At 33.5% G+C, this 27,733-nt stretch overlaps 1 protein-coding gene across 10 annotated transcripts in view; it reads right to left on the reverse strand.

Moving 5' to 3' along the window:
• The window catches only part of NCOA2 (nuclear receptor coactivator 2), a 121,418-nt gene that overhangs the window by 19,035 nt on the left and 74,650 nt on the right, over nucleotides 1-27,733 (reverse strand). For all 10 annotated transcript variants that reach the window (XM_087931375.1, XM_026706104.2, XM_087931379.1 and 7 more), the window contains 7 exons: nucleotides 19,458-19,561; nucleotides 16,867-17,041; nucleotides 14,841-15,029; nucleotides 12,737-12,838; nucleotides 12,499-12,639; nucleotides 8,805-8,952; nucleotides 1,569-2,835 (listed from right to left, as the gene is read on the reverse strand). In XM_087931375.1, the coding sequence (XP_087787501.1) occupies nucleotides 1,569-2,835; nucleotides 8,805-8,952; nucleotides 12,499-12,639; nucleotides 12,737-12,838; nucleotides 14,841-15,029; nucleotides 16,867-17,041; nucleotides 19,458-19,561 (2,126 nt within the window). The remainder of the gene's footprint in view (nucleotides 1-1,568; nucleotides 2,836-8,804; nucleotides 8,953-12,498; nucleotides 12,640-12,736; nucleotides 12,839-14,840; nucleotides 15,030-16,866; nucleotides 17,042-19,457; nucleotides 19,562-27,733) is intronic.

Raw genomic sequence — 27,733 nt, forward strand, 5'->3', positions numbered from 1 at the left:
AACCTTGGTTAAAAATTGCTCTGAGTACTACGTATACTGAAGTTCATAGTCCTTGAATAAGTACACTTGATCCATCTGATTCATCGCAGCTTTTCATGTAATTGCTGCACTGTTTCCAAACTCACCATTTTAGTTTACAATCACTTCTATATATCAAAGATACGTAGGTAAAGCCTGTCACTTGTATTTGCCACATAATGCACAAGAAAATAAACTACATCATAAACTTTGTGCTGCTTCTCTACCCTTTTCTAACTTATCTGTCAAAAATTAAACTGCAGAGGAAACAATTATGAAAAACCATTTTTTCTATTCTGCATAGAATAAAGTATACGCTGTGCCAGCTTCTTGTTTTCTTTTTCTTTTATGACTTCAGTGACTTTGTGTAAGCATTGGAGGGGCGAAAGGAAGAGCTGGGTTAATAGTTTCTCTCTGATATTTTGGTGTAATTATTTGTACTAGTAGAATATTATGACAGTTTTTTTTCACCAAAGAATTTTTAAAAGAATGTACAGTGATGCAGGCAATAAAATCTGTATCAACAATGTGGAAATAAAATGACGATGCTCAGGGACAAAATAAATTATACCACTGCTGTAGAAACATCAGATTCATTTTGCAGACATTTAAGAGGCAAAGTAAAACCAAGCAAATTACTTTTGAGCTATAGAAAAGAAAATGTACCCAGAGATTAAGAACATCATTTCTTATAGCAAAATTTACTGCAAACCCGAAGAACCCAAAACTTTCAAATACATTTGGATCATGTTTCCTATGAAAATGAGACTTTTTATAAATCTTGATTTGTACACTTTCTAATTAGTCTTTGCATAGAAGCATCCACAAGTTTAGGTATTTTATATTAAAACACTTTGCATTTAGTTCTGCATTTTTTTCCACACAGTGCTTTGCTTCCTTGCTCAATTTAAATTTTATGATTCTAAATCAGGTGCTAGACTGAATATTACATAGTCCAAGTAGCATCTATCAATGGGTGTCATTCTCATCCCACATTTTCATTTTTATTTCCAAAGCCAAATGATACTATACCAAGCATTACATTTTAAATTAAGTGGCATTTCCAGATCAGATTTTTCAGCCAGTGAAGTCTTGGCAACAGACAATGGTAGTGATTCTAATCACAAAGAATGTTGGGTTGGAAGAGATACAGAACAAGAATTGTTTCTGTACCCAATTCTGATACAAATAATATAAACCAGAGGTGTCAAACTCGATTTCATTGAGGGCCGAATCAGGGTTGTGTTTAACCACAGGGGAGCTGGGCAGGGGCTGGCTCTCTGCCAACAAAATGGAGCTTCGGGGGCTGTGCGCGGCCCCCAGGACCCGTATTTGGCTGTGATTGGCTCCTGCAGCTTTCTGCCAGTGAAAATGGAGCTCAGGGGTGCATGCATGGCCTTCCAAGCTCCATTTTCATTGGCACAGGACTGCAGGAGACTGTCCCAGTCAAAAATGGAGTGCATGGGCCAGATCCAGCCCATGGGCCTAGAGTCTGACACCCCTGACATAAACAAATGAATAAATGAAATAAAATCCCCACAAGTTCTTACCTGTTCATTTGGCTCAAAGCGCATATCTTCTTTTTCAGTCTTCATAGCTATTGGCTTTACTGTGCTACTGGAAGGGTCTGTCTTACTGTCCAACCGTTCCAGTTTGGGGGTAATGTCTGGTAAACCAATTTCTTTTGTATCATCTTTATCTAGCAAGTAACGAAGTAGTGCATTTTCTTTCTTCTTGGGACTCACTGGTTCCTGCTTACAAGTTATCTCTGAACCTGGAGCTGTGCTACTGGTCTCCTGATTCAGCTCTTTGCCTGTGGCCTCTGCTGTGAGCTTGGCCAAATCTATAGGAGAATTGCTGTCCTGCAAGAGTCTGTGCAAAATTTTATGCTTCTCCTTGAGCGAGGTTCCATGTGCTGCACCAGAGCCAGATAAGCTTCCCATGGAGTCCTTATTAGCATCTCCCATAGTATTAGCCAAAGATGAAGGCTCCATCTGATCAGATTTGGTGGTCAGCAGCTGTAAGAGCTTTGTCTGGCTTTTGCCATCGTGCAGTCTGTTCTGTCCATCAGGTCTTTCACTGCCAACTTGGGGCATGTTATCATTATTTTCTTTCTGTTCTCCTGAATGGCAGACATTTTCTGTTTGTCCAGGCGTTTCTTCCGATTGTTCCCCATGCAATCCAAAGCTATCTTTAGAATCCAGATTTCCCATTTTGGCTAGCTGGGGAGGATTCATACTTACAGGGGAATTCTGTAAATTACCCATTTTTACATCAGGTGAAGCCAGTGATGACCCCAGAGAGACTCCATGCCCCTCACTGAGAGCCTGAAGTGCATTGAGGGAACTGTTGGTATAACTATGGCTATTTCCTGTGCTGCTGCAAACTCCAACAGGTGAATGCAAGCTTCCTGCAGGAGAAAACTGGTTAGGTGGGATCCGAGGACTTCCTGCCACTCCAGGACTCATACGATGCCTTGGGGAAAGCATAGAATTTGGCTGGCCAGGTGTCATGCCAGGGCTGTTTTGAGAAGGACTATTCATTTTTAGTGCATAGTTACTACCCTGAGGAGTGGATGTTTGTATACTTGACACATGGTTCATCCCACCTGAACTACTAAACCTGCTTGTTGGCATACCCATTTGTTCCTTTGGGCCATTTATGGCAAAATTCATATTGCTATTGATGGTCATATCCTGACCTGGATTCCCACTGCACATGGCTTGATGGGCAGGACTGTTAGAGCTAATTGTGTTCAATGGCTTTCCCAGTACTTGTCCAGTTAAATCCTGGTTCATCCCACAGACATTCTGTTCCCTACAATGGGAAAAAAGAAAAAAAATACCTATAATATTGTATGTTAAATTAAAACAACTTAATAAAAAGACACCAAAGAATATTATAATCATAATCAATCCCATGTGCAAAAATAAATGTAACTTTTGTTTAATCATTTATTTTAAAACCTATGTGTTTATTTGAAAAAATAAACAGAGCATAAACAATTTCTTACAACAAATGTCTTAACCATTTTCAGTAAAAAAAATAGATATATTGATTTGTGAGAAAAACATCTGTTGATTCTTATATATGTATTGTCTTATTACATAAAAAATATCTAGGTTTGATTTGTCTAGAAGATAGCAGATTAGGGGATACAAAATTATTTGATGGGGCCGAAGCAGCAAAGTTCAACAATTAGTCATATACAGTGATTGTCAAGCTTCACGGTTGACAGTGATTATGAGATATACAGGAGGGTAATTGCAATATGAAATAATTATTCATTAGTTAGTTTTACTGGTATCAGATTATACAATTCTCATTTTACATATGCAAATAAAGATGACTGAATTGGAGGCTACCAGTGTATCCCCAGTGTAGTCAGACTTCAAAGACTTGCTGTTACAAACAAAATTAGACATTTAACAGTTTTTTTAAAAAGATAAACTGAATCCCTTTGTCTTCTAACCTGAGGACTGATGTAGAAGAGTTTAGTTAGTGTACAGAACTAAAGAAGTAGGTAAGAAGTGCCATTCTGGGATTATGCCGTTTAGGTAGTGGTTCATATTTTTTTTCCTAAGTAAATCTGGATCAGTACATGGTTTACACTATTTAAAAAAACATTTTAATTGAATCTTAGAATTCTGTTTAGCACATTTCAGAACAAAAGAGGAATTTCTGAGAACCACCAATTCCTTGTGCCCGGAATACTAGATTCTGCACATACCAGATAAGCAATTTAGTTTTACTCTGTTGCTTTATTGTTAGGTTCTTCTATAATACACTGCTCAAAAAAATAAAGGGAACATAAAAATAAGACATCCTAGATCTGAATGAATGAAATATTCTTATTAAATTCTTTGTTCATTACATAGTTGAATGTGCTGACAACAAAATCACAGAAAAATTATCAATGGAAATCAAATTTAGCAACTCATGGAGGTCTGGATTTGGAGTTACACTCAAAATTAAAGTGGAAAAAAACACTATAGGCTGATTCAACTTTGATGTAATGTCCTTGAAACAAGTCAAAATGAGGCTCAGTAGTGTGTGTGGCCTCCACGTGCCTGTATGACATCCCTATAACGCCTGGGCATGCTCCTGATGAGGTGGCGGATGGTCTCCTGAGGGATCTCCTCCCACACCTGGACTAAAGCATCCCCCAACTCCTGGACAGCCTGTGGTGCAACATGGCATTGGTGGATGGAGTGAGACATGATGTCCCAGATGCGCTCAATTGGATTCAGGTCTGGGGAACAGGAGGGCCAGTCCATAGCATCAATGCCTTTGTGTTGCAGGAACTGCTGACACACTCCAGCTACATGAAGTCTAGCATTGTCTTGCATTAGGTGGAACCCAGGGCCAACCGCATCAGCATATGGTCTCACAAGGGGTCTGAGGATCTCATCTCGGTACCTAATGGCAGTCAGGCTACCTCTGGCAAGCACATGGAGGGCTGTGTGCCCCCTAAAGAAATGCCACCCCACACCATTACTGACCCACTGCCAAACCGGTCATGCTGGAGGATGTTGCAGGCCGCAGAACATTCTCCACAGCGTCTCCAGACCCTGTCACATCTGTCACATGTGCTCAGTGTGAACCTGCTTTCATCTGTGAAGAGCACAGGGCGCCAGTGGTGAATTTGCCAATTTTGGTGTTCTCTGGCAAATGCCAAGCATCCTGCACAGTGTTGGGCTGTAAGTACAACCCCCACCTGTGGATGTTGGGCCCTCATACCACCCTCATGGAGTCTGTTTCTGACCATTTGAGCATCCACATGCACATTTGTGGCCCGCTGGAGGTCATTTTGCAGGACTCTGGCAGTGCTCCTCCTGTCCCTCCTTGCACAAAGGCGGAGGTAGTGGTCCTGATGCTGGGTTGTTGCCCTCCTACGGCCTCCTCCACGTCTCTTGATGTAGTGCCGTCTCCTGGTAGCACCTTCATGCTCTGGGCACTACGCTGACAGATACAGCAAACCTTCTTGCCACAGCTCACATTGATGTGCCATCCTGGATGAGCTACACTACCTGAGCCACTTGTGTGGGTTCTAGACTTCGTTTCATGCTACCACTAGAGTGACAGCATCGCCAGCATTCAAAAGTGACCAAACCATCAGCCAGAAAGCATAGGAACTGAGAAGTGATCTGTGGTCACCACCTGAGGAATCACTCCTTTATTGGGGATGTCTTGCTAACTGCCTATGCTTTCCACCTGTTGTCTATTCCATTTGCACAATAGCACATGAAATTGATTGTCAATCAGTGTTGCTACCTAAGTAGACGGTTTGATTTCACAGAAGTGTGATTGACTTGGAGTTACATTGTGTTGTTTAAATGTTCCCTTTATTTTTTTGAGCAGTGTATGTTGCAATGTCAGTTCCTTCTATAACAAACCAAATTAAGTTAGTCATATATATACTAAGTGAAATATTTAAAAATACCCTATAATAATATAAAAATAAATAACATTTCATACATGCAGAACTATAATATATTAGAATCAAGACTGTAATTTCAGTTCAATATATATTTCTATGTTATTTTTATGCCATATTTTTCAATGATTGTTGCCATAAATAAGACTTCTAAGGAAAGATTTCTGTCTGAAACAGACTGTGCTTAAAATTGTAATTTAAGTTATCCCCCTTAATGGCTAGAGTGCTGATTAAGCAAGCATCCTGCCACATTATCTTCCAGTTAGCAATGTAGTGTTTCCTCAGGCATATATGAGTCCTCATCAGTGGACATCCTTTCCTTAACTCCAGCAAATAAACCTGTGACTATGACAAAAGACAGAAAGTACACCTATGTATTTTTAATTCATATCAAATGTATTTCCACTTTAATAGCTAACTTTATATTGCATACATAAATAGAAAGATTGTGGATACATTAAGTACACAGAATGTACTTAACTTTACGAGCCTTTCTATGTAGCTTTGGATCTTTTCCTCAATAAATACATGAACAAGTACAACATTTTTGACTCATTCCTTTAATTGATATCTTTTTACCTAGGTTTAGGACTTATATGGAGAACAGATCGTATTTATGTAAAAATGTTGAAAATTCACAAAGCACACTGTATTTTCCATAAACATTACATACTTCTTTGACCAGTAATTAAAATGGACATATTCACAGCTCTATTTAAAAAAAAGTGACAACAATTTGTAACATTTAAATGTATGTAAAATATCATTCTCAAACCTATAGCTCTTCTAGTAATTAATAAGAGTTACAGAGAAAAGCAAATGTTTAAACTCATCTTATAGAGACTTTTCACTCCCCCTCTCAAAAAATATTATAATGGAACAGGTCTTAATAAGAAACTCCGAAAACAAAAAGCTTAGAATGAGATCCACGTAGTTTTAGGAATATTTGTATTTCTTCATGAATATGGTTTTGTGTGTGTGCATGTGTATGTATGTGCACACAAGCTGATGCATGCATTTTCAGAGGAAAATAGTAGACAGGAATCTTTTCTGCATGACTGGACTGTTCCAACCACATTTTATCTTTCAAAAGAAAATCACACAAGTAGCAGCATGATATTCCATATACACACAATAGATGATAGAGGGAAAGAGGACATGATAGTTATTCCTACAAGGAAACATGTACTGGGTGATTGCTCTCCCTTAATATTTTACAAAACACAATAGCTTGTTAAATGCAGGTTTCAGTGTAAGCAGAGGTTATACAAAACTTTCAAGATTTCCAAGAAGAAGGGAATTCAACCTATCTGCTGGGTAATTATTATTGTTGAGGAATTTACACTGTAAGGCTTATTTTAGGGAATCACAGGACAAAGATTACTTCTGTCCAGTTTGAGACACAAGCTATTATCTCTTCTCAGTATTGCAGCTTCTTAAAAAAGGATGTATCCTATCTTCTACCATTTCAATCTTGGCTGCAAGTTCCAGAGACTGAGCAGATGCTCTTTGAGGTATCTTATATCTTATAAAAGATGCTGGCGAACATTTTGTGAGAATTTGGGAAAGAAAGTTTGTTTTAAATCCTACTGGACTTTCTGATCTAAGTCTAAATAATAGCTTCTTTCCTACTCTTTTTTTTAAATTTCTTTTTAAAATGTCAGTCTGCAGATTTCCATCATTCCAAGTATTAATATAAGAGGTGCATACAATATACAATATAGAACCATAACCAATGCCAGGATTAACATTTACAGTCTTCCAGATGGAGCTGAATGTAATTGTTTAGTATGCCTCACCACTAACCATGCTAGCAGGAAGAAAATATAATTTAGCAACTAGATATTCCATATTTGGGGGGATTATTTTTTTGCCTCTTAGAGACATGATTGTGAGAAAAGTATTTCTTTCAAAAATGTGCTTTTTTGCAAAGATGCATGACAAAAATATTTGAAGATCTTCCATAATTTTTTTTGTTGGCAGATATCTGAATAGTCAGTTCCTTTCCTTAAAAAATTAAGGAAACTTTCCAATTATTTTTCCTCTCTTCCAAAGTTTGTGAAATAAATTGGCAAAAATTTAAATTGATGGAAAAATATTTAGGAACTATATTTTAAAACATTTTGGTAGTAATGTACACATTCCTTATAGATAAAACTTTGCATTGCAAGTTTCCCAGATGAAATATTTAGTTTGCTCTGTTTGGTATGAGAACTTGAAGAAAATAAGATATAAGTGAAGTGGAAAATAAGACACAAGAAATATAAAAGTTCATTTTAAAATCTTTTCTTAAAATATTAGTACATAAAAATTCAAATTGTCTAATATTTCATGTTTTACTTACCATTTCAAGAACCACCACCAAAATCTGAAGAGATCCCAATCTTTCAGTGTAATAAATCCCTTCTCTTGACTTTGTTAAGTAAGAGTATAATACTTTGATTCCTATATATTTTCATTTTTATATTGTTACCTTTTTATTATAAGCTGTCTTGGATCATATATGTGAGATTTATAGATATATAAATTGAATGAATGAACAAATAAATATCAATCTGATATTATCAAGAAAACTGCAATTCTTTAGATGAGTGTAGTCCAAATAATCAGATATGTCAGTGCATCCTTTTATTAAATAATGTTTTTAATTGAAAAACAGAAAAAATGGGAGAAACATTGTTATTTTAATTTACCATTTGTGTGCATGATATATATTTTTTCCCACACGAAGATCCTTTCTTTAAAAAGTCTAGAGGTATTTAAATGATTTAGAAATCAATCAGATACTAAATAACAAATATTTGCATATCTGAACCATTGTCACATCAGTTATTTTTGCTGTTTGCTTGCAAAGTATCTTGCAAAATGACTTCATTAGTATATCAATAAAAATGTACAAGAGACTTTGCTAGAAGCAAATTCCCAATGCAGGTCCCTGCCCTCTGCTCTAGTAATAGGATTAAATCCAAGTTGAAAACAGAACTATAGGAACAATATCCAAAGAGTAAACTAGTCATACAAAAAAGTAAAGCCTTAACACATATGATTACAATAGATAAATATCTCATGGTAAAAAGTTGCCTTTAAAACACCATTCAGTGTTTTGAAATGCAGACACAAATTCATTTACTTATACATTGTATTCAAGTAACAGGATACTCTTTCAAATAAATGTTTAGATCTGTGACATTAGAATTGGTTAAGAAAACAGAAGCAGTAAAAACAACTTAGCTTATTTTTGGAATCTATAGTTATTATAGCTAAAATATCTATAAGCTTATAATATACTACAGCTGTATTTGACAGTGACATCCAGTTTTTTTATGATAAAAAAAGTTTATCGAATTACCTGTGAAGCATATGTAAAGATATTACATGCTGAGGTTCACTAGTAGTCTGGGAACGGACGAGCTTGCTCTTCGTTTGGGCACCAACTATAGTGCCATCAGACAAAGAAAATCGATACACAGGACTCAATGCTAATCCTTGCCTCAGCACTACAAGCAAGAAAAAACAAAAACAAAGCATAAAGACACATTACCCACTGTAGAAATAATCACACTAAAATGGTCTGTCCACTAATGTTATTCCTTAATTTATTTAGAAGGCAAGAAGAAATCTGCAAATTCTTTTGCAAAATCAGCAAGGCAGTATTAAAGTTCTGTCAAGTTAAGACCAAAGAGCAAGTGGAGTAAACTATTAACTGAAAGAGAAATGTTGCCAACATTGATAAAGCGATGTACCTACACATGAATGGATGGGCTTATATCACATACAAGAATAAGGTCACAAACTTTAAAATAGAATGTTGTTTTTTACACTTGTAAAGTGCATTAAGCAAATTTGAGGGTTGCCATACAGATTTCCTATGTTCCTTTCTCAAAATGGCTAGAAAGTGATATTTCTCAGAAATGCTACGAGCAACTGAGATATCAAAAAACATGGGCTGAGACTATACAGCCCAAGGGCTACTCTTCCTCATATCTGCTGTAGATTGCCCCTGATGTTCCAGAAAATGTTACTACTCAGTTTCCTGTTAAAAAAATTTGTTTCTTTTTCTCTTTCTGCTTTCCTTCCTCTTCCCCTTCCTTTCTCCTTCCCTTCCCCCACCCTACTCTAATGGCATCAATTCACAATGGGACTCTGAAAGAAATACAACAAAATAACCCCAAACTAATAAAAATAATTTTAAAATACTAACACAATAACGTTATTAAAAAATAAAAAGCATTACGTTCAGGAGAGCACAATTAATATCACTAACAGTACAGCTATTTTGCAGATCCTGTCCCATCACTGCCACTTCCCACTTCACCTGTTCCATCACTGCCACAAACAGCAAAGCCATATTTTCAGGCCACTCCAGAAGGCCAAGCCTGTTTATTTTTACATCTTTATTTATAATTATATTAAAGCTATAGTTGCAAAAATCTACATTTTCCTAAAAATATACACATTTTTCTTATTGTTCAAGGTTTTATACTAACCATCATAATACAGAGGAATATTTCAACAATCCAATTTAATAGTGCATGATTATTCATATTTTGCTTCTTTTCTAATAGAAATAAGTATTAAATCTGATTATTGTAAGTTTATTCTGATACTTTATTGGAAAATGCAATAAGTTGGCTTCTAGTGCTAGGGGCCCAACAAACCTTCTTTTATGAAATCCTTTCAAATAACTGATTTTTCAATTGCTTGCTGCTTCTTTCTGCCAGTGTTTTAATGCTTATTTTGCTATTTTTAATTAGTATTATAACTCTATTTTTAATTAAAAAAAGATATATTATGTTTTAACTGTTTTGTAGTTTTAAATGGCAAATGTAATTTTTCAATTGAAAATGCTTAGATATTTCAAGTCAGCACATAAATATTTTAAATAAAAAGATAACTAATCTAAATTTTTAATACATTAGACTTTAGGAAAAAAAAATCTAAAATATATCTAAAAATTATTAGATATTAATAATTTGTCTTTGACAATTGTCTTCTCTCTTTCAGTGCAAAAAAGTCCAGTTTGGCCTGTAATCCTTCTAATTATCTGAGAAGACAGTTATAATCCAAAACTTTTGAAGGGCCAGGTTGGAAAAAGCTGACAAAATACGTCAAATGAGGCTAAAAAGCTGGCAGTTCTAGGCATTTCTTTCTTGTCCAGACTTGCCACACTGATATTGTAGGATTTTGGTTTTTTTTTTAAAAAAAATCTGTTTTTGCCTTCAAGTGATCTATCCTGTGATAACATTCATCACAAAATGTTTGTCAGAAGAAAATATAAATGATTTAAAAACCATAAAGGTTTATTATAGGGTAAGAATGAAAAATAAAGACCGTGGTAATGGTGGAATAATGTATAATGAAATTTCACATTAAGGAATGCCACTGATTCAGCCTGAATCTTTGGGCAATAGTTCTTTTCATATTGAGCAGGAAATTCCAATACATCCTTGTCAAGAACAATGAGGCTAAGATTGTTACAATATTTAATAAGTAAAAGGACATCACTCTAACTGCAAGCAATGGAATTTTTAAAAATACACTATGACAAATTGTTTTTATTTAAAATTATAGTCAGTTTAGATTTGAATAAATACATCTCCATAATGATTTCCATCAATAAACAAAACAAAAATCAAGCCACATTTGTTTTAATTGTTGTCATTCATTATAAAATGTGCGGTACCTCACAGCTATACTGGTGGGCTATATTCTTTATCAGAGGTGGTATTCAGCAGGGTCTGACCAGTTCTGGAGAACCGTTAGCGGAAAGTTTGAGTAGTTCAGATAACCAGCAAATACCACCTCTGACTGGAGACTTTACAGTATCCTTCCCCTGCCATGCCCACCAAACCACGCTCACAGAATTGGTAGTAGAAAAATTTGAATCCCATCACTGCTCTTTATCCAAAGAGAATAAAGCTCTCCAGAGAACCAAGACCAGAAAAAAGCAGGAGGCAAAGGTTAAGAAATTATTTTTGCCATTGAATCTGCACCATGCTATGAAATCCATTATTGTATCCACACAGGAAATATAAAGTTTTGTTACGTTCTTTATAGATTTTTTTATGTAAAAACAAACCGTCTCAAATATCCTAGGCTGGACTGTGTGTTAAGAAACACAATCTTAATGTATTTTTTTTTTCACTTGAAAGATTTTGGGAGAAAGAATCTGTCACTAATTTTAAAAGTTCCTCCTACCCCAAACTGTAAACATTACACCAGTTTTGATCCAAACTTCTAGCAGGAAATGGTATCATTCATAATATTATTAATTGTATGGGGTTCTAACATGAAAAAAAGCATGTTCGGTGGTTCGGTATATGAATAAAGTTTTTATATAATTTTTCATTTTTAACTCTGTAAATTTCTTCTCTTACCACTTTTATATTTTGTTTAAAATATTCCAATGTTTTTTGTCAACAACAGTGCTGCTCAAAAGTATTTACATACATAGTACCAGCCATCAATTAATTTTAACAGACACATAGAAATAAATTTATATATCATTCAAACAAGGCAATACAAAGCTAAGAAGGAAACAAAAAAACAGACTATGTCCTTTCCAGCAGCCTACACCCAGATAACCAGGATTAACCCCAGAAAAACAATCAAACAGAAAACAATACTCATTCAAGAAAATACCAAAGAGAAAATCACACTTCCAGGCAAGCTACTATATACCAAACACCCGTCAACATTGGCAGGGCAAGATACCCCACCACTTACAAGCACTGATAATGCCAACTGTTCTGGTATTGAAATGTCTTCAAGCAAAAGGTAAGTAAGCTTAGGCAGCATAACGGACTAATATACAGTACATCTATTCTACCCTATGTAGTCTTCAATCTGTTTGCTGATTTATTTTTAAGTTTGTCACTTTTTCTTTATTCTACTGGGTTTTAACAATTTTGGCAATGTATATTAAATTAATAAGTTACAACTTTACATATTAAAATTTTTCCATAAGAGTTATTTTTAATTGCTGTGACAGGTAATGCATAACCTTATTTCAATATATTAAGTAAAAAAAGAACATCCCTTACCCTCTTGGTGATGCCTCTTAGCAAAAGATATATCTCCCTCATGTTGTGCATAGAATCTCTGAATGCACCTTCTCACCACATCTTCCCAACCAGGTTTCATAGCTGCTCTCATGGTACTAGTGTCCAGTGACGTTATTTTGCCTGTTTTATACATACGCATACAAATATATGAAGATGTGAAAAATTGTTCAGGTCTTGTGAATTTTTTGAAGTAAATATTTTAATGTGTTGTTTGTACCTTGTAAATCGTGACGAGTACTAAAAGTCTCTGAGAAGGGCAGAAATGGCCTTTCCTTCATTGGAACTCTTCGTGCCACACAAATCAAGCAAGATTGCAGATCTTTAAATGGAACAAACATATTTTTAAATCAAACAAAAGTATCTGATACTTTTGTGCAATACAGAATTACTAAACAATCCTGTAATACAGAGTTACAACAAAGCAGCAAACATGACAATGACAAAGGACTATTTTCTTACTGGAGTGATGTTCCTTAGTTCCCCAAGCAACACCTAAGTTCTTTTGGCTAAATTTCACTTTTATGAGGATGGCAATATTCCTCAAATCAACTCTTTTCCAAGCAGTTATTGATAAAATTCTGGTTAGAGCACAAACAATATTTTTGAAACACATGAAATCTTATCTGTACTTTTTGTTAAAGAAAAGAATGATTTGATGATGTATAAATTTGAAGATTAAGAAAAATGCAGATTAAATAAGAGGGTGAGGGCATCTTCAAAATATTTAAGAAAAAAAAGGGAAAATAAGATTGCAATTATATGTTGAAAAGAATGAAAGTAAGTTACATTTAATCTAGTTTTCACAGTTTTTTCTTATACTTGTTTTTTTTTCTTTTGTCTTTTTATAAAAATTCTTACTAAATATAAATAAAGAATAAAAATAAAACTCTGCAATGCTTTTTTTTCTTTCCTTATGATTATTCATGCTCTGTCATGCAGGTTAAACCAGACTTAATTCCACTAAATTCAGAGCTTAAAATAACACAAATATACATTTGCCTAAACAATTCTTTCTTTCAATACTCAGCCATCAGTAAGCTAATAGCCTTTCTTACAAGTTGCAGATCATGAGTTGATACTCCTTAATGACTTATAACTTTAGTTTTTCTCTGGCTCCCTCATAAAATTGATCTGCATTCTAAATAGAAAATACACTACCTCCTTAGAGTAATACCAAATTTAAAAAACAACTAAGAAGCAGTTCTCAAATAACTCCTAAGTATATCCTAAGTTAATGCTGAAGCAACTACTTGTTGACAACTATATGCAAGTCAAATAGGTTTCTTAATCAAGCAAAGAAAGTCAAGAAGAATCTTGCAAACTAAATCCATTCCAGTTTTTGCACTTTTCAACTAGCTAATGATCAAAGTATTCGGTACAATTTATTTTAGCTCCAGCCTTTTAGAAAACCATTATATTAATTAAAGAATTATGTTTAGTTTATCTTTTTCACCTGTATAGCACACCTGTCTTGAATAATGTACCTTAAGTTATTTTTGTTAATTTATAGTCTGCAGTCTAAGAACTCAAGGTGATACACATTACATTCCTTTTTACTATTTTCTCCATAATTATGACCCAGTGATAATAATTACCTAGTGAGTTTATACAGCTGAAGATTGACCTGCTTTTCCTATCATTCAGGATCAATCACTGGTATTTCATTCAAAATACCTTATATGGAAATGCTTATAAATTTGAAAATTGAAATACTTTTTTAACATCATTTTTCAAGAAAGACAATGAACACTAACACCAACAAACTTAAGCTGTAAACTGTAATTTATAAAAAGTAAGTCCTACTGTAACTTAAATAAATTCTATCAACCTCTTTAGGTGTGCATATTTTAGACCAAGTTCCATGAAACAATGAAATGTGCATTCTACACATTCAACTTGGAGAAGACATCAAGAGTATTCAGATGCAATAATTACCATTGCTTATATAAAATAAGCAAATAATATGCATACTGATTTGCATATACTGAGTATCAGCAAATGTTTAATTTAAACATTGTATTTAGTCAATAAGATAATTAGAGAGGTCAGAAAATATAAAATTTTGTCTATGCTCTTGTATTTATATAGTGATTAATTTAGATCATATAAGTAATGTATGTCACAGACAACTCTCTTAATTTTTGTTTTATGGTTTCTGCTTGCTTTAACCTACTCTACGATAAATGCATTGTGGAGTGAAACTCCTGAAAGGCTGTTAAACTAGTTATTAGTTTGTTATTTAGTAGTTGTATTAGTAACCAAATTGTGCCAAGGAAAAAGAGACAGATGAGGAAGCCATCCTTCATACAGATAAAATGTACCTTCACCATCTTCCTTGATAGACTTTGGTTGAGAAACCGCAAAGCACTGCATAGTTTCATATTTCAGATGTGCTTCCTGGTTTTCATGACCTTCTTCTTCAGAATCAGTTAAAGGTTTTACTAACATCCGACAGTTAAAAGTATGGCTATTGCGCCTAGGAGATTCACCATAGCAAGGTCCGCCATTCACTAAATAAAACAAAGTTCATATAGAATAAATAAGTGCTTACCAAGATGTTCTAATCAATAATATTTAAAGCCTTAAAAGTAATTTCTTAGCAATCAATCTCTGAAATAATAAATTACAGTCAGCACCAGTGCTGACATAGCTGCTGACTCAGAGCTAGTTCAAAGTTGTTGTTATACCATATTCTCTTCTTGAGCTCAATCCTTGCCACAGCAAAACACTCATTCCATACTTCAGTGGTCCATAAGTTTTTTATATGAATACTGTATCACCAGAAGGAAAAAAACAACATGAGGAACAAACTGAAGAACATTATTTTCAGCCATGAACTTTCTCCATATTCAGTGAAGTAGTGATGGAAAGAACTGATAATTCATCAGCTAAATTCATCTGCTGAGGTAAAAAAAATCCAGGAAAAAAACAGTTTTTTTCCTAGATGTTTTATATTGGGATATAAAGATGAACTCCTTGAACAGAATAGAATAGTATCTGCTGGCAGACAAATATAATTTATAATTTCTAGGTATCTGAAATGAGCATTATTTCTGGCAGTTACCACTACCAAGAGTTTCTTTAATATTTCAATTTTAGCATATTCTATTTTCTGAGTGTCAAAATAAAAAAGATGCCCCTTAGCAAAAATCCTTAGTTCAACATGCACTGAATTAATGAATACCCCCCCCCCCTTTGTGTGTGTGTGTGTGTGTGTGTGTGTGTGTGTGTGTGTGTAGATTATGGAAAACTATAAATGTAAAAAGTAGTTAGGAATGTCTTGGAAAAGGTATTCAAACACCATGAAGTATCTATACCTACAAAGATCAGAATCATGCCAGCTATGATATTCCTTGAAACACTCTATGGAAGTGAAAGTTGGACTTCAAATAAGCAGACTAGGAATAATATTGACACCTTTGAACTTTGAGGTTGGAAAAGACTTCTGAGAGTATTGTGTACAGCCAAGAAAACAAACCAATCAATCAACAAATCAATCCAGAGTTCTCATGTGAGCCATAAATGACCAGGCTCAAAATTATTCTACTTTGGACACATTATATGAAAGCTCAGTTCTCTGGAAAAGGCTCCAGTGATGAGAAAGCTGAAAGGAAAGAGAAGATGAGGACAACCAACAACAAGATGGATGGAATCAGCTACAGTGGTGATGAGGGCACATTGGGAGATTTGGAAGAAAAGATTCAGTCAGATCATCATAAATAAAATCTGTGTTATCTACCAATGACATCTCAATGATATATAATCAGTCAATTAACAACTGTAAAAAATACGGGTGATCATGTCAACCGAAGGAAAAGGACAGTTCATTTTTTGTTGGTATTATCAATGCAAAAAGAATTCTATGTGAAAGGCAACCTCTCTGCTTTACCTGTCGGTCAGCTGAAATGCACAATAGCCAGTTGCAACAAAGAACAAAATATTCATTTCCTGCTGTGCTGATGATCTGAGGTGAACTCTGCCTTGAAATGTGGGTTGGGTGCCTGTAGCGGGGGAGGTGTGTGTGTGTGTGTGTGTGTGAGAGAGAGAGAGAGAGAGAGACAGAGACAGAGAGACAGAGATCTCAGAGATATATCTGTATCTATGCATATATCTATGAGTTCTATGTCTGTCCATTCAATGATCATTCAAAGTTAAAAATGGACTTAATGACTAGTCCTTGAAATTCTGACTGTTATTGGACCCAGAGCCTGAAGAGATTACCAATCCCTGATGAATTTATGCCATGAAATTGCAAACATTTGATATCCATCCCAAGTGATGGCAAAACCAAAGTAAAAAAGTAAACAAAAGCATATTCACTACAAAATACATCTTTAGAACACTTACCCATAGATTTTGGCAAGTTTTTGATAAATTCATTATGGTCTCCAACATGTAGGATGTTATATACTCTTGTGTTCATCAATTCTTCCTGGTTGTACCGTAAGTACTGTGTCACATTCTCTGATACAAATACCACATTACCTTCTACATTCACTACAAAGAAGAATCCATCGAGGGCCTGAAATTAGGAAACAATGTTTTAAAACACTGCTGATCTTTTTAAAAGGAGAAAGATTTTATTCATTATAATATTAAGATTCAAGCTGTCTGTTATTTTTTTATTAAAGACAAGGGGGCTTTTTATTAAAATAATTAAATAAAGTTTTCTTGTTAAAAAGTTACTATGCTTAGCAACAAGCTGCTCTATGGATGCTAACATGACTGAACATTAAAGCTTCAAAATAATGCAGAATTCCATGTGCTACAGTGTGCTGGGAACAAGAAGAGATACATCACTTAAATCTAGCATGTGAGTTTTCAGCAGACAACACTACTGATACAAAGTTTTAGTGAGTGGAGTAGAAAAGTTAATTGCAAAATTCTGGAGCATGACGCGAAAATTAAAATGTATCCTGAGATCTTGGGAGATCAATGGAATCATGAATATCTTAATGCTAAAACTATTTGTCATAATATGTACTGAATATTTATACTGAAAAATAAGCTAAATTTAAAAGCATATTTAATAACTTAGGCTGCAAATCTAAGAGAAGACTCACTGTACCTAACTAATCTTATTCCTCCATTGATACACACAGATATGAATTATTTTAATTTAATTAGTGACTCACAAAACTAACACGATGTTAATATTCTGATAGTAATCTAGAGTAATATAAACAATGCACAAACTTCTCGTCGTAAGTTCAAATTGACATACATAAAACCTTTTTTTTAATTTCCCCACCCCAGATTTTAGCATAAAGTAGCATTAAAGTATGTATTCTCTTAGTGACAGAAATCTATACTCTTTTCTGTTTCTAGGTTTAGAAATCTTGCCTTCAGGCAGAGACATAAATATCCCTGTTTTTGCAAATAGCATCGTTTTCTATTTAGGCAGGGTAGGATGTAACAAACCAAATTGTTAGGTAGATTTAACTTTGCTAAACTGAAGAGAGTTTGCAATGGGGACCTTTTTCAGTGATACAATACTGGAAAAGATATCAGGATAGTTTGCTGTTGGATATGGCTCTTTGGTTTTTTTTTAAAAAAATGCCCAAAATTCAGACTTTAAATCTCCCCCCACCCAGATCAACCAAAAAATACCAGACCCACCCAACTATGTAACCTTCATGTTAACCAAACCCTTTGGAATGTAATATAATAAAAATGAACAAGGAAGCAGTATCTCATGGTAAATGAGTTGTGATTCTAACCTTTCTTATCTCTATTTATCAGTAATTTATTTTCCATATGAATCCTGCCTTTCCTTATATGACAATCAATATGATTTATTTTATCAGCTTTTTTGTTGAAGTTAACGGTCGATGCTGTCAATAGTTAAAATACAGAAAAGATTCAAACAATTAAATGCTTAGTTAAAGAGCTATGTTGTAGTTGGTTTTCTAAAGACAAACAGAAAGGATAAAATGCAAGTTCTAAAGATGTGCATTCTGTAGTCTAGAAGTGACACAGGAGAAGACCTATCCTTTATGCCAGTTAAATGAGCCTAACGGGCAGGACAAATGAGATAATAAATTATAGGTAATATTTATTTTCTTTTTCTGAATCTATGAGAACTAGATACTTGAATTGTTGGAATTAAATTTAGAGGATATCAATTTTGCCCATTCAATTAGCTGGAATCAAATAAATTTCAAACTGGAGTAAAAAAATTCTTGAACAATAGCCTGCTGTTTTTCTGTATAGGTACACCTACCCATAACATAACTTAAAACAGCATTGTTAAATAGACTTCAATTCTGGCTCAGGAAGAAGAATAAGTTTTTAAAGAAGAAGAAGGTTATTAAATAGTCCAATTATATATTAACAAATATGCAATTATTTTTTAATTGTATATTTGCTAATGACATTTTATTGTAAATATAATTATTTATATTATGAATAGTACATCTTTATGTTATCATTGTCTCTATATTTGTCTCTCTTGCAGAAATTCTTTACATAAGATACTTTTTCTTAAATGTCTTTGTTCATATCTTGTACACTGTAAAGTACTCAATTTTTTTATTATTCACTGCTAACACTTTTGAGTCAGATTATTATCTAAATAGGTATACTCTCCTATAGAAAACTGTAGAAAAACAATGCAAGTTAACTGCTAATCCTTCAGAATGCTCTGACACTGAACTATAAATATAACATGGAGGAAACAGAAATTAACATATCATATATTCAAAGTTTTATTATATTTGTTTGTATATTGTCCTGCCTTCGAATTTTAGAATCCATTCACCCCATAAACTACGATTTATAAAGTGAATTTTATCTGAAGAAAGCTTGTGTCATATGCTGGTTTTTACGATGGTTCAAGATTTTTATCATATACTGCTTTTGCAAAAACAAAATCCAAATTTATTATCTTGATGAATCTTACCAAATAATTCTAAATATTAAAACTTTCAGCACTTTACCTCAAGCATCATTGGTCCAAGTGCATCCTTGTCAATTACACTCTGACCTGTGGATGACACATCAGCTTTCTGCACTTCATCTTCATTGGCTGCTGCTGCTTTCTCTGCACATAAAAAAGAGGGAAAAACGCATACTTTATAGCATATAAAGTGCAAGACAGCATAGTGTAATGCAATATGTAAGAAGATTATACTTGATACTTATTATAGAAAATGGGCATCATTTTAACCAGATGGAATCAATCACCATTTTTAAGTTAATTCAGACAGTGCCAACTCTTGCCTACAAGATTAATGTTTATAATGTTAATAAGCAAACTGGTTACTGTGGATAAAGAAAAGGTTTTTTTTCCACAGTAGTCTCTTTTCAGTGGTACATATTTATTACCAGGAATGCATTACAGTGAATATGAATACATGTTTTGTCTTTGATCTCTCATGAATAACCTTTTAGTGGATCTTAATCTGTATTTACTGAATTCAAATAGCTCACAGGTGGGAGATGTGATTTTTTTAAATTATTGCTATGTTTTTATTAGCTCATTAATTATTACAATATACTATTATTTACGTTTTTACTTTGGAATCTAGCTTGAAGTGTTTCCTCACAAAAGGGACCCCCTAAATATCACAAATAATACATTCCTTAAGTTGAGAAAAGTTTATATACATATATACAGTATGGAGTGTATCTTGAAGCGGGCTTTGTCTTCTGGTGACTGCATGGATTAGTCCCCTCAGTTTTCTAGGCAACATTTTTGGAAGTGGATTGTCAGAGCCACCTCCTAGGACTGAAAGGGCATGACTGCTACAAACTCATCACTTTGCTTTTTTTACCTAAGAGAGTGGAAGTTGAGCCATGTATGCACATGCGCCAACCAAATGATTCCATAATTCAACTAGAACTTATTTAAACACACTACAAATTTTATTGGATCATCTAGTTTTATTGGATTTTATTATTATCCAGATTATTGGATAAAGGCAAATAATTGCTATTAAATGTAAAAGAAAAATAGTGCTACTAAAAATAAATGTGAGATCCACACATCAATTTAAGACCAAATGGCAAATCAAGATTTACTAATAATGTTTTACTTGCATCAACAATTTACACTTCCTACATCTGTGGAAAGCCAGGAATCCCACACTGATGATAATTACTGAACTAAATATAAAGCATTTGGATAACAGTTAAGGCTAGAAAATATAAAACATTAATCATGAAAGAACAGCTATATCACACATGAAATATGGTTTATAATATATTCCATTAAGTTTAGATAATTATGATGCCATCCTATTTAATTGTGAGTAGATTCATGGGAGTGAATGAAATGAGAAAGAAAGAAAAAGAGGGAGATATTATCTGGTTGTATTTATATCAAAGAGTTTAGAAGAAATACATAAACACAATTTAACATATATTAAATCTCAAAGCAATTTTTAAATATATACTATGATGCCATCCTATTTAATTGTGAGTAGATTCATGGGAGTGAATGAAATGAGAAAGAAAGAAAAAGAGAGAGATATTATCTGGTGTATTTATATCAAAGAGTTTAGAAGAAATACATAAAACACAATTTAACATATATTAAATCTCAAAAGCCATTTTTAAATATATACTTAATTTTTAATTTACATTCTGTATTTTAATTCAACCAAATTTTATTATTAAACTAACAATATTAGAAAACTAGAAAAATAAGAATTTTGTACAAGTTACAAGAAAACAGAGTAGCATATTTACTTAATTGCAATATTTATTTGAACAAATTTCAACAATACTAAGAATCCACGGAATCTAAAAATCCTTTTATTCTATTTCATAAAGACATTTTACAGTGGGGATAGACCATACAATCATTTAAAAGATTGACATCATGGCAGTTGAAGTATCTGGATTTATTTTTATTTTTATTTACTAAGCTTCAAAATAATTCTAAATAAGAATCTACCATATTGTTCAACTAAAACAAAATTTCAAAACCCCCAAATCAAACATTTTCATAAATATTTTAGTCTGACCAGATAACAAACAGGTCTAGTGTACTGAAATATTCAAACATTATTCATATTCTTTGTTCATTATTAAGATTATTTTACTGCATTAAAATCTTGGATTTTGAATATAAAAAGCATGTCATAATCATGTCTTAGCATTTCAATCAGCAGGGAGATGTCTATTGCTTGCACAAGATTTCAGCTTTTCAGAAGAGTTTATAAAATTAGCTGCAGCTCCAATTTCCAGTCTCAGCAGGAAAGCTACGCCCTCTCTAACAATGTTTACCTTTTATTTAAAAAACAAGTACCTTCTCATTACATTTTACAACACACCTTCGTAGACCTGCACACAGCAACAGGCACCTTTACTGATAAAAGCCCAAAATATTGCTATCCAAAAAAGATACAATTGCAGAATGACTTTAGAAGATAAAACAAGGGAAAGAATTATGCATCTGTACTGAACTAAAATTAGAAAAGCTGCCATATGGCACTGTGAAGCCAGCAGCACATTCTTATTCATTAGGAAGCATTCTGCCAACATTAAAACACAAGGTCCCTTCCTGCAATCTTCAATTGTGTTTATCTTTTCAACATTAATGCACCATATATCATCAGCTTGCTGAAATCTCCTGCAGTGCATATTTTAAAAGCACAGCTGCACTATTTCCCGTTTTGTTTACTGAGATCAGCTTTAAGGGTAAAGATTTGCTTTACACCCTTCTTTATGCACAGTCCTTCCTGTCAGCAAATGAAAGTGTCTAAAAATCTGCTGAGTGACGGTTATACCAGCCAATCCTAAACTATGAATGATACTACATTTCTAATTCTTTCCTTTTTTTTTAACTGATCTAATGTTTGCTAATAGAAAGCCGTCTTGCTTTCGCTTTTATCCTTAGTGATGCAAGTGTAAACTAGTTTGGGTACAAGGGGGTAAATAGATTAATCCAAGAGATATCCATGAGTTGAAAGCTAGCTGGCTCATTCTTTGCAAGTCAGCCACTCTTTTTCAGTAGAATTTGTATCCTTTATTGTCAGAATGTGTTACATGAGATAAATAGGTTCACTTGTCTTTCTTTGAGAAAGAACAAAACAATTCTTACATTAGAGGCACGATAGCAAATAGAGGCACAATAGCTCATAAGAAATTAGAAAATAATATATAAAATACATCTAATTAGGACTGGATAACTTTTGACATATTTGGATTCTATTAGGAAAAAAAGATATCTTACAGAGATTATACAGAATGCTTTCATTCATTATAATGAATCAACATACACACACACACACCACAAGTATTTGGAAACCAATAATGGCTAAAATTGACACTGAATAAGTGAAATATGCAAGAGAAAATACAGGGGATCAGTCCTTAAGAGTCAGGATCCAAAACTGTACAGACTGGAAGAAATAATTTTGGATATATAAGTAGTTCTGTATATGATTTTAAATATAGGATATACCAAAAAATCAGGTCCCGTAGGCTTATCATGTTTCATTATTTCTTTCCAGAGAAAATATTAGAATACTTAGGAATATTTAAAATTCACGTGCCAAACAAATAAGGAAATTTTTAGAAAAAACTGTGTATGCTAGACAACAAGCCTTCTTTGTGGCAGTTTCCCTTTTGTGGAACTCTATCCCTTTTTTTTTTTGGTAAAAATTTTATTAGGGTTTTCACAAAACAATACAAATAAAATATCTTTTTTTGAGAATAGCATGGTCTTGGGTTATCACGTCTCCATACAGACACAAACTCAATTTCATATTCATCTTTCTGTTTTATTCCATATCTTATTACTATTTTAACATTTTCTCAATAATTTTTCCCTTCCCTTAGTTTTCTCAACCTTGTTTGTAATTATCTCATTTCTTTCTAAATTCAACTATATATATCTTTTTCTAAGTTTCAATATCTTTCTAATCACTAAATTTATATTTTTTTCTGTCCTGTTTCAATTTCATATTTTCTTTTTCATTGAACAATATTTTCCCCTGTAGTTACTGATTGGAGTATGACACCTTTGTATCTTTTAATTTTTGTCCATTCAACTCTTATTTAAACTTCAATTTATGCCTTTACAATTATAACATTCAATATAACACATAACTTCCAGTCGAATTCTGCTTGGTACATTCTTAAAATACACACTAAATTCTTAAAGAGAAAATATATATATAACAATAATAAATAAAATACTTATTCTATTCCAATTCAGCTCTATCATTAATGTTAGTTATAATTTTTAACATCTTTAACATTTCTTTTCAATGAGGTATCATATTAGGAACACTTATAATATTTCCATAATTTTTCCATATTTCTTTCATACTCCTCTTCACTTAATTTTTTAAAATAAAATGTTCCCATCCTTTCCTAATTTCATTCTCTCATTCTCTTTATTTCAGTTATTTATTAACAAACATTACATTACATTACAATGAGTATTTTATCTATCATTTTAGTCACACTTGTTTCATATTTTCTAAATTCATTTCTATTTCTAATATAATAATACTACCTTATGTACCCTTGCAGAATCCCTCTTTCAATTAAATTTTCACCCATTATCTCTGTGTCTTCTAAATAGGCTTGTACCTTTAATTCTTGTACATTTTCCATGTTTCTCTATATCCTGTTTCTGCCCTTTATAACTTCTTTTCCTTTCCCTCTTGCCCCTCTTCTTCTCCCTCCCCCTTTTGACCCCTTGTCTCGCTAATTCTAATTCTCTCTTCTGTAATCCTTTCTTTGTTTCTTTCTAATATTGTAATTACTTTTCAAACTATTCTTTTTTTTGGTTGTTTTTTCAGATCTTAAATTTTTCACTCTCTTTCCCCCCTTTCCTTTTCTTTCCCCACATAAAATTACTTGGTCATTGAAGATGGCTTCTTTTTTGTCCCGCCCTTCTTGTTCTACAGGCATTTCTTATTGTTTCTCATAGTTCAGGATCTCTATTTCTAAAAATTGAAATACAAAGCCAAAAAACCCTCTTCCTTCTTGTGCATCTTCTTTCTGTTTGTTAAGTTCCATTTTCAGTTCTTCCAAGAGTGATACCATTTTAAAAACTTTTAAACAATCACCTGATTGATTTTAGTCCTTTAGATCCAATAACCAAAAATCCAAAAAATCACCAAGCAATCCAAATAATCCAAAGCTGTTTCTTCTTGCTTCTTTTTTCCACTTTCTCTTCCTGGGGTTCTATTATCTTGTTACAAAGTTTCAGTTGGAATGTATCTTTTAGGAATCTTGTTAAAGTGTCACTGTTAATTCCTTTTACTTCCAGGTGGTCTCCTCCATTATTCCAGATCCCACCCTTTTGTTTTTTCCTTTTCTCTCCTTTCCTTCTTTTAAAAGTTTTTGAAAATCCAGAAGTCTTTATTATCCCTTTGACATTATATTTTCAGCTTAGATGCCTGCTAATGTCAAAGTGGATTTTTGTCAGTTTCTTACTTAAATCTCTTAGTTGTCAATACGGGGAAGGAAAGAAAAAAAACCAAATCCTTTCCCTTACCTCTCTCATTTGCCGCTTCAACATCTTCTTTGGGAACAATGTTATTCTTTATAGTTCAAATTCCAGGATATCTTATATTGTTGCTTTTTCAGTTCAACCCGGTCAGCCCAAACTTTCTCTTCTTATCTTCCTCCTGCACATTCTTTTCCGGTAGAGTTCTTCTTTGAGGTGGCCATTTCTGACCACCGCTGCAACCGCCTTCGGGAAAGGGAGTAATGGCCAGCTAGGGAGGAGAGATGCGGATCTCCTCAACCCTGCTGGCAGTCTCCCACCTTTTCACCACCTCTACGGGGTGGCTTAGCCCCAAAACCAGCCGGCTCGGGGTGCTCCAGCGGCGAGCACGGATCGAAACCGTGCACAATCGTGGATTTTGGTCTGTCGCCGAAGAAGCTCAAACCGGAAGTCTGGAACTCTATCCTTGAAGGTCTATGTAGACTCTTATCTTTTTAATATTTCCCAAACAAGTCATGCTATACTGTTTAGTGAACTTTTGGCACCTAGTGGTTTTCAGAGATATTTAATACACATAGGATATACTATTATATTGTGCCAATCCAATTTGGTCTCTTTATTAGGTAATATTATTTCTGAAGATAACTTTTCTTAATTTTATATTCCTTCAAAGAGGAAACATGCTGCCTGTTTGTTTTGCTGACAGTCACCTTTTAATTTGCAAATTAACAAAGCAGGCATCCTCAAGAATGTTTGAATGCCATACATTTAATATGTTGGTTTCTTTCAGTCAAATATAGTCCTGCTATTAATTATAACAATGACAAAACACATACTTTGCATTCAGAAAATTCTATGCTACTGTAAAATAATTTTATAAAATAATGTAGTAAGTTAGGACTTATTTCAGATTTCCTTGAGGACATCCTTTTACAATAAATCTTGATATACATTTCTTCATATCAATAATCTCTTTAACAAACTGCTCTAAAATATAAGTTCATTCAATTCCGAAGACACACTTCAATCTACCTCCATTTCTTCATATGTTTTTAGATATATCAACTGATACCTCTTCGTATACTGGAGGTGACTTACTCTTCTTGAAAAGCAAATTAGTGTAATAACATCTATAATTTAAAACGCTCAAAGACTGCTTGTTAGTCCTTATAAATATAAATCCTATAGACTGGTAGAAGTCTATTAGTCAAATTACTGAAAGTGGTGGAAGTTCAGGTCACTTTTGCTTCAATTTTGCAGGAAGAATTTCCATGCTTTTATAAACAATTAACTTAGTAACAATTTAAAAATAAATTCAAGCAACATACAATATGTGGCAGAACCAACTATAATTAAAAAATGGAAACACAACCCAGTATGGGACATCCCAGTAGAGGAATCTCTGTGCATAGATTACCAGCTAATTGTTACCTTACTGAACATCTGGAAGTGTAGTATAATGTAAAAAGTGGAGCTAGGGAAATAATGTGAGCTTGTGCTAGGATTACCATGATCTCACTTGTTCATGATAAAATGGAGTAAGCTTTGTAGACAAGAAAGGTATGACACTGAGTAAACTGAGAATGCTTACTATGTAATAAGACCACTCTTGATGAGAAACCGTATGCATGTGCTAAAATTATATCATACAGTGTGAAAAAAGACTTCCATACAATTAATTGACAATTATTACCTATAGCTATACTTATATTATGCAGTATAAAATTCCAACACTTTGTTCTGTACACTGCTAAAAAAAAAAGATTACTTGCTGTGATCTGCAATGAAGAATCAATTTGCAGGTCTGTTTTACCTATCATAGATAATTTTTACAAACCAACTATGTTATTTTTACAAATAACTCCATGTGCTAGGTTTAGACAGGTATCAGAAACTCACTGTATCTATTCACAGGTATAAAAATTCGCTTTTATTGATTCATGATCTAAAGGCAGGGTGGAAGATTCATGCAGTTACAGATACTCTAGTTATGGGCCAATAAATGAGCAGTTCATTCTGAGAAAAGATATTTAAAAAACCTGTCAGAAAGCCAAACATCATATTACTCACCTCCCATGGATTTATTGTAATTTTTCCTTTTGGTTGCATTTTAATTCATAAAGACATGAACAATGGAAATGGAAATCTTTTAGATCTACTATGCCAAATACTTATGTATTGAATTTCTTAATAATACTGAATAAAACAATAATTATATTTTTTCTTTCCATATTTCTCACCTACTGCAGAAATCAAGTAAGAGATATTTTTCAACAAGTCACAGAAATGATAGAAAATATTATTTATTATACTAGCAAAAATGCCATCAAACAAAACTATTTAAAAAAGCGTGGCAAATTTATAGGCATGCATTAAGGTTTTAGCATTCCCTGTTAACTGTATCACACAGTTAAAATGTATTAAATTAAGCTGTCAGGCAAGAAAATAACAGAGCTCAAAAAAAGTGGAAATAAGATTACATTTATCTTGAACTCTATACTTGCTTCCAACGAAGGTCAAAAAAGACAAACACCATTCAAGTAACTACAAAAACAACCAGCCTCCTGATTATACAATTCTAGCTGTATTAGCAAAATCACTTATAATTTCACACTTACAAATCTAACTGAACATACTAACAGGAACATTTCATTCTACTACTGCTACAACAGAAACTGTGATTTTGCATTACCTAAATGATACCTATACTGCTTGCAAATTAAGTGGTTTACTGTGAAATTATTGGGGTTCAGACCAAGAGGAGCCATTACTCCATAATGGCACATAGTTTATGGAACAGTT

This window comes from Pseudonaja textilis, chromosome 3 (assembly GCF_049901715.1).
Source record: "Pseudonaja textilis isolate UNSWEBS1 chromosome 3, rPseTex1.2, whole genome shotgun sequence".
NCBI lineage: Eukaryota > Metazoa > Chordata > Lepidosauria > Squamata > Elapidae > Pseudonaja > Pseudonaja textilis.